Genomic DNA, 15,628 nt, shown 5'->3' with positions numbered 1-15,628 from the left:
TCTAAACTGTGAGCATTTTTTTTTCAAGTTTCCCTATAAGCTTTGGAATAGCCAACAAAGTTTCATCTAAGAATACTGTGGTTCCCTAGAGTGAATCACACAGTATGAGAGGCACCTTCCATACTTAAGCCTTCAGGTTGTAATTTAGGAAGTCATAAGTCAGGCCCATAAATAGTCTCCCTGGCTGAGGATAGGGTCAGAGTTGGGCCAGAATATTCCAGTGAAGTAGATTTCTCACTGGCAGGATCAAGTATATCATATTTTCTTTGTCTAACCAGATATGCTATTTTTGAATTCTATTTGAGCAACAGTACAGAAAGCAACCCTATAAAATGTTACAAGTTTTTTTCTAGAAGTTCTAGGCTCATCTGTTTTAATGGTATTATTTACATTCTTTTTATTTGCAATTACACATCCTTCTGTTTTTTACAAAAAGGTTCTATTTTGTGATGTACATGCATAAATTTTGTTTATTTGTAGTTTAGCTGACAGTACACTAGGTTTTTAATTAAAGAGGGAAAACTCTAGTTCTGGCTTTTCCACTGACAGGGCAGCTCTGGATAAGTCCTTCATTTTTCCTGGACCTCAGATTCCTCAAGGACAAAACAGATGAGTCAGGTCCTTCTAGCACTAAAATATCACAACCACATATTATATCAAGGAACTTTGCCAAATACTTTGTATCTCCACTGGGAAAAAAAAAACTGGTATAATTTTATTACTCTTACTGAAATCCTAAGCACAGTGCTGGCTGCTGCCAACTCTTTTAGAATGTCTACTGTATTTTGAAATCATGCATAATTAAAACTTCCTAAGAATATCTTTGTTCGATTGTGTTGCTCACATGCAATGCTCCCTTATGAGCATCTAAATTCCAAATAGTCTCCATTTATACAGCAGATTATGCATTGTGTCACAACATTGCATACGTGGGATTAGGCATATAGCATGCCCATTTCTGAATAGGGAGTCATAGAGTAATTAAGAAACTTAAATAAGGCCACACAAGTAGTTAGAAATTAAATAGCCTCCAAAATAAATCCAGAGTAGTGCCATGCTTAAAGACTATGCTGGCTGCTAGCATAAAGAAATTAATATTAGTTGCTGTGGGTGAAATTCAATTTAATTCTATTCAACCAAAAGTTTATTTAGTTAGAAAGTCTCTACCGGCAGCATTTTAGAATCACTTGGGGGAGATTTTGAAAAAATAAAATCACTCAAAATAAATCCCAGGCCAATAAAGTAATAATTTCTAGAGGTCAAATTCAGACATTATGTTTTTTTTAAGTTTTCAAACTGATTTAAAGTGCTATGATAGTTGAGACCCACTGATTAAACTGTCTTTATGTCTCAGGTCCTACATGAGTTTTTTTCCTGTGAAAGAGGACTTCTCATCTTCCTCGCTTATCCAACTCCAGTCTCTCTAACTTTGGATACACCAGGAACTCTTGTAGTGTAATCCATTTGTGCCCACTCTTTTCTCCTTGTCTTCAATGCTCTGTCCCGCATGACCTCCCTGTTAGGTATCTTATAAAATGTTTTATTTCTCTCTCCAGCTATTTAAATGACATCTCCATTACTTTCCATTCTTTATTCTTATTTTATTTTTTCTACATAACATTCATTATCATTTAATGTATATTTGGTTAATTTGTTGGGTGTTTATCTCCTTAAGTAGAGTATTAGCTCCATAGGAATAAGAACCTGATTTTGCTCACTGTAAGTTCTTAGCAGAGTATTGTGAGTCTAGTAGATGTTCTGCAAATATTTGTTCAATGAATGAGTAAAATTTAATTGGATGTATGGCTTGGATAGTGTTTGAATGTCTCTCAAGGGTTTATGTGTTAGAAGGCTGGTCCTCAGTATGATGGTGTTGGGAGGCAGTAGAATCTGTTGCAAAGTGATTACATCATTGGGAGTGCCGTCTACCTAATTGGAGAGGATTGCAATTCTCATGAAACCCCAACCAGTTCTCATGAGAGCTGCTGTTCCTGAAAAAATTGGCTGCTTTCCTCTTTCTGGCTTCTTGTCTCATCATGTGAGCTCTGCTTCACACACATGCTCATCTACCATGATGTCGTGCAGCCATGGGAATTCTAACTAGAATTAGTACCATGCTGTCTGGATTTTCAGCTTCCAAAACTGAGCTAAGTATATTTCTTTTCTTCATAAAGTTTTCTGACTTATATTTTTACTGTAGTAATGAAAAAATAACTTATATTGGAGAAATCAGTATGTATAGCCATACTTCGAATACAACAGGGCCTATACTGTTGTTCCAGCCTTACTTTCTCTAACTCATCTCTCTCTGTATAGTACATACCCATTAAGCCAAAATATTCAAAGTTCTCTCATAAAATTGGGTTTCCATCCTTCCCTGTAACTTTGCTCATGCTGTGCATTCTGCCTGTAATGGCCTCCATCCTCCCCATTATCTGATCAACTCCTCTCATCCCACTCAGGTTCTCATGGTATCATGTCATACCTCTATCACTGAACTTCCACAATGCTTTAACTCAATCTGCTTTATCTCTATGTTTTCCCTACTAGTAAAGAATCTTCTTGAGATCAAGAACTATGATTTTATTCACATTTCATAGTCCTTGCCCGCTGAACAATTCCTGATACATTATAGGCCCTCAACAAATGTTTGCTGAATTAATACAGGGCGAAGTGCAACCAAAGTACATGGAGAAAAGGTAGGGGAGTAGGTTATAGAAGGGAATGTTCTTAAAATGGGTAAAATCTGCCTAACATGAGTGGACTACATTCAGATTTGTGTGCAGGGGGTGGCAGTGAAGGTCTTTCCAGGCAGAGGCCACCACGCTGGGCATGTGAAAGGTGTAAAAGTGAGTGGAATGTATGGAGAATGACCAGCTACCTTCCGTTCTGGGCACAGAAGGACCAAACAACTTCTGATGCAAGAGGAGATCACAGAGTGGCCCTGGGACCAGAGGGGACAGCAGGAAACTGCCAGCCAAAATAATTTGAATTTTAGCCAGTTAGCAATGGGGCATTAGCAAAGGTTTATAGAAGAACTGGAATTGTCAGAACAGCAACACTTAGCTGATGTAGCAAATTATAAACAGAAAGAGAAGACTAGAGCTAGAAGCTATTACAACAGTCCAGAAAAGGGGTTGTGAGGATCTGCACCAAGGTAGTGGGGAATGAGTGGACTGAGAAAACAAACAAAAACCCAAACAAACAAACAACCTTAAAATTCATAGAAAATTAGAAAAAAATCAATCAGGAAAAAAGTGATTGAGTGCTGTGTAAGGGGATCAATAAAGGGAAGGAATAAAAATTTACTCTAAGCTTGGAAAATTAGATATCACTGCTAGTCCAGAAAGAGATCTATACTTGTTTCAGGGGAGAGGGGTTGGGGAAATGAAGGAGAGGGAAGGTAATGAGTTTAATTGCAGACATTTTGAGTACAATTACCCTTCCTTTAGATGTTACAATTTATATTTTGCTTTAACATCAATGCTTAGCTGTATCACCTATTACCTTATAATGTTAAAGTGGAAAACTATGAATAGCTAATAGGTGCTGGTGAATCACTAATTTTAGAGTTAGTTACCTATTAAAATGTTAACTCTACCATTTAATGTGGCAATCTAAATATGAAAACCAATTATCCATGCCTGCCATGCGCTTTTCAGTTATATTTAAAACATATTCTGTGTTATTTTCTTTTTCTCTCACTTCATATATATGGAAAATTTTGAAGTTTCAGCCCCATTATACAAATATAATGGGATTTCATATATATATATATATATATATATATATATATACATATATATGTATATATATATTAAGATAGCTATTTTATATTTTTATATAATATATATATATGATAGCTATTTTATATTTTTATATAATATATATATATATATATGATATAATCTTTTTCTATAACAAAGCCTTAAAAGGGTTATTTTGGGGGTTTACTGAATATAAAAACATAAAACATCTTCTCGTCACTGAGACAATGACATTTCTTCCATTTAGAGCTGCTCTCATCTAACTTCCTCTCATGCTGAGTTTACACATTTTAATTGTTGTATAATTATAGGGAACAAAAGCAGCAGCAAACCCCAGGTTGTTTTGTCATGTTGTCTTCATCCAGAGATTGTAGAAATCTTGATTCTGAAAAAAAAGAGAAAATAAATCCATGTCAAAGGAATTATCTTAAAACCAAGGTCAAAGATCAGCAGCTAAGATTCTAAAACCTCAAGAAGGCTTTGTCTATTCAAATTCTCACTTTCTTTCTCTTGGTGGGGGATATCAAAGCAGAAAAACTCAAAGCAAATAAGCTATTTTCAATTCTCAGCATCACCGAAATTCAGGTGACTTAGAGAAATATATCCGAAAATGTAAAATCAATTTTGGACTTCTATCACAATATTTGGCAACAAGCAGGAATAAAGAAAGAAACTGATTTCAGGTATTCTTTTTGGAAATCTCACCTCCAAAATCTGCCACCACAGCATGCCCATCCTCATAGAGAAGAATGTTGTGACTACAAAAAAGGAGATTTTTGAGTAAGTTTTTAAATATTTTAATCTTATTTTATTGATACTCCCCCGCCTCAGGAAGAGGGGAACAGTCATCATTGTTAAACCCAGAGACAAAATGTTCCCCAAAAGGCTAACTCTGCTTTTCTAAGTTTTGCTACTTCAAAAAATATATTTACAAAATGTGTTCATGTTCTATTTAACGTTGAAAGTAAAAAGAATTTTTATTTTGATGAACCCTTTAAACTTGTCAAAAGGGCTCATTATCTAGCGATCGGTTTTCAGCTCATGAGGTCCATTTGCTAACACAGCTTTGCTCCAGACAGAACAAAAGGCTTCTCAAGCACACAAGAGCAGGACCAAGGGAGCCAGCTCTCTGGAGCCTGAGGCACAGGGATTGTTCAAGGTAGGGCCTGTGATGGAAAATGTCTTGGACAAAACACTCTAGCTATAATCGCAGGAAAACTGAATGTTTCTAAGGCCCATAAAATGATGACAGCCAAACCAGATTGTAAGGATAAAATGAAAGTCACCAAAGTCTTCCTTTCAACTCAGAATACAACATTTCTAGAAAGTGAGTAAGAAGTCAATATTCAATACCCTTACCATGTGGAAACAGGTATGTGGTGAAGGGATATGTTAAGTAGGTGGTCTCTGGTGATCTTTTTACCACATATGCATATATCACATCACACTTACACAGGACACTAGAAATACATACAATTTGTCTAGTGCATCTTCATGAAGATGTGCTTTGAGGGGGGTGCTTTTCAAGAAGTAAATAAAAGCTAGGGCTGGTCAAGGAAGGTCATTACTACCACATATTGATGAATTAAACAGTGGGAATATCTATGCACAAGCATAGATTCAAGATTGGTACAGGATTCTCTTTAAATGCTTTTTTTGAATTTTTTTTTTTTTTTGTGTGTGTGTGGTACTGGGGTTCCTGGAAGCCCTTCTACGTTTGGGATACACTCACAGACCTATTTTATACTTTTTTAAATTTTTGGAAACAGGGTCTCTTAAGCCAGAGCCGCTGGCTTCAACCTGCGTGATCCTCCTGTCTCCTCCTCCCAAGCAGAGGGATTACAAGCGTGCGCCACCACGCCCCGCCTTATTGAATGGTTTTGATGCTCATTTTATCCTTAGGATTTATATAAGTCATTTCAGTGTTCAGAGATCATTTCTAGATTTCTTTCAGTAACTAAAGGTGATACTATATTAAGTTTGTATATATGTATAATGTTCTATCCTTAATGACTTTGCCTTGTAATCAAATATGAAAAATATCTTATTTTCAGTCCTTGGTTATTTCAGGACAATTTTAAGTATTTTAAATAATCCTTTCTGGCATTGACTTGAGCTTTATACAAAAATTACTTTTAAACTTCTCTTTTATTGTTTATCTATTTTATTTTTGGAATATAGACTTTGCTTTCAACTACTGAACATCTGAAAAATGTTCAAAGTCACTTTGGTTGGAGTTGCACAGTGTAGAATAATTTGAGGGTGTTAAAACATGAACCTCCAAGATGGTATTTTTAACCATAAATTACAAACTGATAAATGTACAAAGAAATAAACTGCCATGATCAAGAAATCTACAGCACCAGGAGCTCTATGGAAGTCCAAATACAGCAAGAAAAGCAAATATAAATGCTGAACCACCAAATTCCTTGGGAAGGGGTGGGGTTTGGTACCCATAATCTTTTGGCCTAGCAGGGAATAATGAGTGCTATACTTAACACTAACATCAAAACACACAGTTAACTTATAGTATCAAAATACATACTGGACACAGATTTATCAGTCATATTAAATTATGCATAACATCCTATTGTTTTTGTTAATTCCCAACTAGTTATACCATATCAAAGTAATCAAAATGTCTGTAGCAGCATAACTTTTTCTATAAATCAATTCTGCAAATGGAGCTGCTCTAGTTAAATACAGGACAACACTCACCGAATCTCTTCTTTTATTTTACTTTTTCTGTTACTGAGGATGGAACCCAGAAGCATTTTACCTCTGAGCTACATCTCCAGTCCTATTTTTTATTCTTTATTTTGAAACAAGGTCTACCTAGTGAGGAGTTTCAATGGGCCTACGTAGCTGAGGCTGGCCTCAAACCACTATCTTCCTGTCTCAGCCTCCCAAATGTTGGGATTACAAGTGTGTACTAACACGCCCCTTTTGAACCTCTTCTTAACATTTCTTTTTTCTAACCGAGTGGCCATTGAGGCATTGCCTCAAAACCATAGATCTAGCAAAACCTCAAATAAGTCATACTTCTGGGCATATTTTGTTTATTCAATTTTTTTTTGTGGTACTGGGGATGGAATCCAGGGGCCTTCTACTTCCAGGCTATACTCCCAGACCTATTTTATATTTTATTTGGAAACAGGGTCTCTTAAGCCAGCTGAGGCTGGCTTTGAACCTGCGCAATCCTCCTGTCCCAGCCTCCCAAGCACGGGGATTATAAGCATGTGCCACTACGCCCGGCTGTTTATTCATTTTTTAAATTTTTTATTGGTGCATTGTAGTCATACATCTTAATGGGTACAAGATGGTAGAGGCATTTGTTTAAACTTATTCCAACATAAACCATGTTACTGAGAATGAACATACCAGCTATCTAGAGCTTGGGTGGGGCATTTTGTGAAAATATATTTATTCTTCCATGAAAGAAGTTTAAGTGAATTTGGGTGAATAAAGGCCCATGAAATTACAGCTAAACCAGATTTTAAGGATGAATTGAAAGTCACCAAAGTCTTCCTTTCAACCCAGAATACAACATTTCTAGGAAGCGAGTAAAAAATTGATATTCAATACTCCTATCATGTGAAAATAAGTATGTGGTGTAGGGATATGTTAACCAGGTTGCTTCTGGCTGGCCAGTTCATTATGAAATGAGAGGAAGAGTATCTCAGAGCACAGGGATTGTCATATTCATCAACATACCTCTGGCATTTTATTTTTATCTATTTTCATCTAGGAATATTGAACAAACGTTTGTCAAGCAAATAAATACATGAAAAGAAACAGAAAAGAAACCCTACTATTTCAGGCAATAATTAGGAGTTGGAAATGTAAAGACTGTATTATTGAATGTTGAAGTACTTATTTAACACCACTCATTGATTCATAAACAAATATTTAAAATTGGAAAAGATGTTAAGGCCAATCTAGTTTAACCCTCTTAGTTCCTAGAGAAGAAGTCCAGAGCTCAGAGAATTTAAATGTATCAACTCAAACTATATAGGTAGTGGCAGTGTGGATCTAGAGTCTAATTCATCCAGCTTTTCATCTTATATCTTATGAATCATATTTATGTACTTTCACTATACACATGATATTTACTTTCCTTATGTTATCACACTACTCTAGAAGATGCAAAGTAATAAAAGTTATGGATTCTATCTTCAAGGAATATATAATCTGCTAGTGAAAACAAACATAAAGGTTTTCAAAGAAAATAAACAATTGAAGAATGAGATTTGAAGTGGGCTTTGAAGGGCAGTCAGTCATAACTCTGTAGGTATATGTGTTGAGACTTGCCACATGCCTGGTAAGTTCCATGTGATGCCAAACAGTGGTGAGCAAGACAGAAAAAGACTGGGCTTGGACTGTAGTGAAGAGATGGCAAGAAGAGACAAGGGGAAGAGAATCCTCGCTGGGGAAAGAGCTTGGCAAAGGAAGGATTGGGATTATGTGTATATGTAAGGGGGATTTTAAGAAGGTACTTACTAAATGAGATAATATGTGATGGGAAATATTGGAAAAATATTTGAGTGGAAATAATATTGGATTATGAGAAAAATTGAAAGCCAGAGAGGAATTCTGGACTCAATAGAGAAAATTATGAGGAACTAGCACAGGTTTTTATTCACAGGATCTAATGCCCTAACAGCAAGAAGACTGATATTCAAGAATAATTTTAGGCTCCAATTAACAAAGGACTAAAGTATAAAGGTAGAGTAGAAAAACTGATTGAATGAATCCATCCAAAATATTGAGGAAAATTTTCTTAGAGCTGGGAATAGCAGTTTATATACAGAATATAAAAGCAAACAACAAACCAAAGGTCATCTTAAAAACACTCGGGATTCCTGACTATAAAGCAATAGCAAATTAGAAGCAGTTGTCTAGCTGGGTGTGGTGGTGTGTACCTGTAATTCCAGTACTTGGAGACAGAAGGATCACAGTGTCAAGGTTGGCCTCAGTAATTCAGTGAGGCTCTAAGCAACCTAGTGAGACTCTGCTTCAAAATAAAAAATAAAATAGAGCTGGGGTGTAGGCTAGCAGTATAGTTGCACTGGGTTTGATCCCAAATACAAGGAAGGAATGAATGAAGGAAGGAAGGAAGGAAGGAAGGAAGGAAGGAAGGCAGGTAGGCAGGCAAGAAGGCCAGTCAAGTGAGCTGTCTTACTAGAAAGCCTCAGGATATGAAAAGGATAGTGGCTAACTTGGGAGGCTATGGAACTTGACTGAAGTCAAAGTTATGCTTTGCCAGATGAGACTCATCAGTCATTCTGAGAGCACATTCAAGGTGAACTCTTTACAGTTAACAAACAATAGCAAATCAAAGAAAACAAAGGATTCGGTAAAAATTTGAGTATAAGGGACACTGTAAGTTCATAGCAGTAAATATGGCCAAACATCACAAAGCATGCTATGAAGATGATACTGAGACATGAGAACACATAAGAAAAATTCTAGAATAAAGTGAAATGTACTGTTCACTTCAAGATAGTCTTTTGGATTTGTCCACCTCTTATCTAATCACTCAGTAATAATGAAAACCAAACGGAAATACCTCCAAGATTCTTCCATTCATTTGTTCAGTTAGTACTGAGCTGTACTTCCTGTCTGGTGTGATGCGAATAGAGGGCGACAGGCAGGGAAGAAGCCGACAGAATCTGTGCTAATCATCGACAGTGAAAAGACCTTAGTGGACATCACCTCCAGAGTCAGTCTCTGGACTTGGAGAGGCTTTCCAGTGGGTCCGTAACTTTGATACCAATGCGGAGAACACCCAGAGAAGGAGATGAACTCAAGGCTGAAGCCAACTAAGGCAACAGAAGGGCAATTATTGTGATCAATGAGTTCAAAAGTTTTTTACTTAAAGATGTCATAAACCTCAAGTTTTGAGAAGAGTGAACATCTAAAAAATGTGTGGCAGACATGGAGAGGTTGGCAATGCAGAGAGAAGGGGCTAAATATTGATTGAAGGACTTCTGTGAGCAGGCATTGCTGTTTTTAACATTTTTTCCATTCATCATTTAGACATTGCTGTGAGTATTAGCCTACCAATTTTGTGGATGGAGACTCAGAGATATTAAATCAGATAGTCAGGTATCACTGACTGGTAGAGAGGTAGAGCCAGCATTCAAATTTCAGTCTCCAAAGTCTACCATTTTGTAGCCAGGCATGATGGCACATGCCCGTGATCCTCATACTTGGGATGCTGAGACAGGGTCACCATAAGTTCATTGCCAGCTTCAGCAATTCAGTGAGGCCCTTCACAACGTAGTAGAACCCTGTTTCAGAATTTTAAAAAATTGGTGCTGAGGGTGTAGCTCCAGGTAGAATGCCCATGGGCTCAATCCCCAGTACTGCACATGTACACAAAAAAGGTCTACCATTTTTAGGAGAAACTAATTCCCAAAACAACCAAACCCTGAGGAGGAGCCTGGACTGCTTTAATGAGATATGTGGATAAAAATTCCAGAAATTCTAACTGGATGAATGAAAGCCCACATACAAGTAACAAAAATATCTATGATTAATGTATGACTATAAAGTGAGGAGAATAAAATCAACAAGTTGAATGGTAATAAATATAATATCATTGTACCACGCAGACAGCAGGAAATACTGAACTTCCAGAGCCTAGATGATAGATCATCGGCAGTGTGAGGGATATGTAGGTAAAAGAACACGGTCACTGCCAAGAGAGAGCCTGTGATCTGACCTGGGAATCTGGTCAGGTACATAAGATGTACAGTGCATAGGAGACTCATCAGGATTAGATGCTGAGTCCAGTGATGGGAATTCAGACACTTTTCCCCTGAAAGACCACCTGTGAGGTTTGGTTTTGTCTACTTTCTTTTGTACAAGAAATGGCGAGAGGCAGTCATCTGTTACACTAGAGACGACAAAGCACCTTCGTGCACACAGTAACCTTAGGTGGAAACATCCCAGGGAGTCAGGCCCTTTAACTTGAATTGGCCAGGCTAGTGCTTCAGTCCAAGACCTACTATCTCGGGCAAGGAATTAAAAAGAAATAAGGGGAAGAGGTGAGAATAGGTAAATTATAGTGAAAAAGTGAAGGAAATGGTGAAAATATACTGTAATACATAAATATGTACACATGAGCTACACACACTTGCATTCTTTTTTTGGGGGAGGATGGTCTAGGGGCATTCGACCTCTGAACTACAACTCCTGCCCATTTTTTTTTCTTTATTTTGAAACCAGGTCTCACTGAGTTGCAGCGGGCCTCACTAAGTAGCTGAGGCTGTCCGCGAACCACAATCCTCCAGTCTCAGCCTCCTGAATGCTGGGATTACAAGTGTGCGCCACCATATCCAGCCACACTTGCATTCTAAACATAACTGTCTGTACAGCGAAGTGTTCCTGAAGAATGCTCCCTGGACAGCAGAATATTTGGTAGATAAAAGCCAACAGGTCCTTTAGTTTTACAGTAGTTTTTCACATTTCTCGATTTGATATTTTCATTTCCTCTAAGGGAATCTGATTCCAGAGGTCCATCCTGTTTGCTAACTTGTAATTTTGTTGTGTCATGCGAGGCTTAAGCTCAGAAGCAAGTTGCTTGGTTGATGAGTGAGCTTAATCAATTTCACCGCCTCCACAGTGCAGAGGGCTTTTCTGTTGCTGTTGGTCCTCCTGCTTTACAGAAGTGATATGTTACAAAGTGTTTGCCAATGTGAAAATTTGAACAAGTCCCCAAATTTTACTGAAATTTATCTCGTCTCTTGTCCTTTATTCTTCTAGATTTCTTGCCCCCAGATGGTAGGGCGAGGGCTGAGGTGCGAGCTCAGTTGCTGGCACCCTTTTTCCTCTCTGCTCTGAAGGCTAAGTTCTGCACTAGAAATTGCAGTGCATGTTTTCAAAGCGGATGATTTCAAACTGGGAATAAAATGTAAAATAAAGAAAAATCATCATCATATATAATCTAGAATTTCAAGTGATTTTCATTTTGAGAGGCCCAGAAAAGAATACAGTGAATGTAAGAATTAATTATGAAAAAAGTTCATAAACTAAGTAGAAGAAATGGGAGAGATGGTGGAAACCAGTGTGTGGAACAACAGCCTGGAGTGAGAGGACAGTGCTCAATGCCTAGTTTTAACTAGCTATTACTAGTTCTGTAATACTTGGATGATTTATGGTACTTTAATTACCTGAGACTTCTTTTCTCATCTTTAAAATTTGTGAGAGGAATGAGGGGAATTGAGAGATATTAGATGGAATTTTGTAAATTTTCAACTGCTAAGTAGGTATTGGCTATTATTAATACACATAGGATCTAGCCTATAGAGTATTTGTAAATCTTAAATACAAATGCAATTTGTAAAGTATAAAGCCACACTTATGTTAGATATTACACGCTGAGTCTTGGAAGCAAAGTGACTTCCTGACTCAAAAACTATAATAGAAATTGATTTTACTATAAAATATTTCAACTTGTTCTTAGCCCAAGAGAATATCCTCTCCTTCCATTCTCATTGTCCAGTTTTACAAAACTACTGCTGCTTTGATTAAATGACCACGTTTCACATAAAGAAATCTTTGTTCTTCTGACTGCATTGATACCACAGTATTTGGACAGGTCTCTAGCTTTGTCTTTTACTATGAAGCAAATGATTTGAGTCCATTGTTTATATAACAGAAGTATTTATCACTTTGAAGTGTCTGTTCTTACCAGATTACTCCATAATAAAGTTATTTTAACCTTAACAATGCATGCACTTAGCTGAATACAAAATATAACTGAGGGCAAGTTTTGCTTCATCCAAACAAGCCATGCAAATAGAATCCATGCTTCGACCTTTAGTCTTTTCTTCCTCAGTAACACAGTCTACTTTCAGAAAAGAATAAAAAAGCTGTTTGCAATGTAGTGTGTATATATTTATATATATATATATATATATATATATATATATATATATATGTGTGTGTGTGTGTGTGTGTGTGTATGTGTGTGTGTGTGTGTGTGTGTGTGTATGGGGTGTGTGTGTGTGTGTGTGTGTGTGTGTCTGTGCTAAATCTTTTAAGTGTTTACTCCAGTTTTAACCAAAAGTAAATGGAAGTTAGATTCTGCCGGTTCCTTTCTGTAAAAGGGATTTTTCTCCAACCTCAGAACTGAATTAATTTAATGAAGTCATTATGTAAGGATCATGAGTCTTTTCATTTTAATTGCCTGTATTGAAAATTTACCTAAAGTGCTCAAATGATTCATAATCAGTTGGTTATGCACTGTAGTCCAATACTAATTGTCACTATTAATCAGACTGGCCTGATTATTAGACCATTTTCCAATTCTGATTTTCTTCCAGAGCCGGACTGAAGTTCATGGTGGCCTCAGAAGGATCAAGGTGACTTGCAACTCTCACTCCACTACCATTAGAAGTTTTTTTTTTAAGTCATTAAAAATGCATAAATATTAATTCATTTTTTTCCTGAATTACAAAGCCATGTAATTGCCTGTGTCAGTTGCTACTAACAAACACTAGTTTAAGGGCACCATGACCAACCTCTCAGTGTCCTTATTTGAAGAGATGACAGCCCCAGAAGTGTAAACCTAATAACACAACTGCAATGTTCCCAGCTATGAGCCACTGTTTTCTGATGTATCCCTGAAGGTGATTAACTCACATGATTAAAGACACATGGCTATCGGCATGCCTGGAAGCATTCCAAGGGTTAAATCAGTGGAAGCAATTAGGCTTCATTTTCAATCTCATCACACTGTGAAAGTCATTAGTTTACAAACACATCTGCCTGACAAGCAATCATTCAGACCCGAAGCTGAGGAGTCCTGGATCTGCCGGCTGCTGCATTTGCTCGCGGAGCTACATGATGGTTCAGGACTCTCTGCCCACTACAGACCTCTTGCTGTGGAGTCCCACCTGGATGACCTTCAGCACAGGCTGTTATTTTTCCCTCCTGAATCTTTGTTACTGCTAAACTCAATGAGATCCCCAAGTATCGGAGTCCCATAACCTAGGCTCCTTCCAATGTTTTCAAGTCTAATACAGAGTGCTAGCTAGACCCTCAAAGTGAATGCAATTTACACCTTCATACTTTAGAGCTTTGTACCATTTCCTAAGAAATAATTCAGTCGCCTAGATCAGCTGGTAGTCAGTTATACTCTCATATTTCTCATCTCTCTCTCTACTTTGGTCTCTTTCTGCCTTTAACTCTATCCTCTGTCACCTATCTACTTACCTACCTACCTATTGCTGCTTCTTACATATTTGGGTAATAGATGCTGACAAAAGTAATTATCTTCATGAGAGGTACCTAACTGCTGAACGTCATGGGGTTAAGCACCCAAAGCACATTTGTACTGAAGGCCTTATTAATAGGTTCTTGTCATGTGTGTTGTGTCGTGACTGGACCCTCAGGAACTACTGGAGACTCCCTCAGAGTTTGGGCTGTTCATGATATTATCATTTAACAATTATATGATAATATCAGAAATCATATACTTTTCTTTGCAGCCCATCTGTACATTCTTGAAACCTCCACATATGTTCCTTGGGGCACAACATAAAGCATTCCAGCACTTATCCTGTGTCCAAAAGAATTTTGTTGTTTCTTTTTTTTTTTTTTTCAAGATAAATGAGGTCTCTGGAAGTATATTCTTCAGATTTTATTTAATCAGGGCAAACCCTCTTTGTGAAAGGCCAGAGAACTAAAAACATAAGTTTTCCTATTAATCTCTTCAAGGACAGTTTATCAATGAAAATAAATACTATCTATTTTTTCATATTGCCCCAAACTTATTATACTTTGGTTTGATATGGACTGACTTGAGACACCTTATACCTACCCATGCTCTTTAAAGAAGTTTTTAAGGGAAGATGAGTGTTGACAATGTGACAGCCCCCAGACTCAGCCAGGAACAGCAATACACAGATTTAAACCTAATCGGGCAAGAAAGAAGTTTACCAAAGCCCCATATCATGAACTTCTGAATGCTGAAAGCCTAATTTCAGTGAACTCTTGGAAACCATGGAAACAGAAAACTCTAATAAATGCAAAGGATTGTAGAGCCTTGACTTTTCCTAAAACAAACTTCAGTCTGTCAGTAGAAGTATATTTGAAAGCTTACCTCTAAAGCTGCTGGATTTGTCCCGCTGCCAGTGAGATTGAAGAGGTAGATTATAAGATTTGTATTGTGGTTAAACCCACTCATTGAGGGTAGTGTGAAAAAAAAACTCATATTCTTCACTTAATATTTGCTCAGCACATGAAATGCAAGTGGGAGCGTGATAATGACTGAATAAATCTGAGCACAGACACATGCTATTGATGGTGAGGGTTCTAAGAGCGAGCACCCTAGAATAAACAAGAAAGCATCACTTATATTTCTACCAATGATGGCCATAATTTCTTATCTATCTTAATAGGGAATAATCTTATGAGCAATTCTAGGTATGTAAACTAAAAGAGAAAACATTACTGAATGCTGAAGTGACACTCAAGGTAACCTCACAAAGGGTAACAGCTATGCATTCAGTACCTATGACTTTTTACTTTCATTAAAAAATGAGAAAGGGGGAAAGAATATTTAAAAACATCAAATTGACCTTTTTTTTTTTTTTTTTTTTTTTTTTTTTTTTTTTTTTTTTTTTACAGGGCTTAACACTTCTCTAATGCACTGGGACCATGGATAAACCAAGGCTTTGGCTTCAGACAGTTGGTGTGATCCAAGATTTGGGGAGGTCATAAGAAAACAGTATGGAAGAATTTTTCCCACAGAGCACACAGTCAGACCTTGAATGAGGAAAATGGCAAAAGATGACTTCCATGTGTGTAAAAGTAATAATTTGCTAGTCTGATTACTAAAATAAACTTAC

General features: G+C 37.1%; 1 protein-coding gene across 1 annotated transcript in view; it reads right to left on the bottom strand.

Moving 5' to 3' along the window:
• Positions 1 to 15,628, bottom strand: part of LOC308259630 (serine/threonine-protein kinase TNNI3K) — a gene marked incomplete at both ends in the record, with an annotated part of 287,025 nt that overhangs the window by 100,372 nt on the left and 171,025 nt on the right. Inside the window, 2 exons of the mRNA XM_080690775.1 lie at positions 4,100 to 4,152; positions 4,473 to 4,525. Of these exons, the coding sequence (XP_080546901.1) occupies positions 4,100 to 4,152; positions 4,473 to 4,525 (106 nt within the window). The remainder of the gene's footprint in view (positions 1 to 4,099; positions 4,153 to 4,472; positions 4,526 to 15,628) is intronic.

This window comes from Muscardinus avellanarius (genome assembly GCF_963383645.1).
Source record: "Muscardinus avellanarius genome assembly, chromosome: 3".
Lineage (NCBI taxonomy): Eukaryota > Metazoa > Chordata > Mammalia > Rodentia > Gliridae > Muscardinus > Muscardinus avellanarius.
Note: the sequence above shows the minus strand (reverse complement) of the source record. Positions and strands in the feature narration are given on the sequence as shown.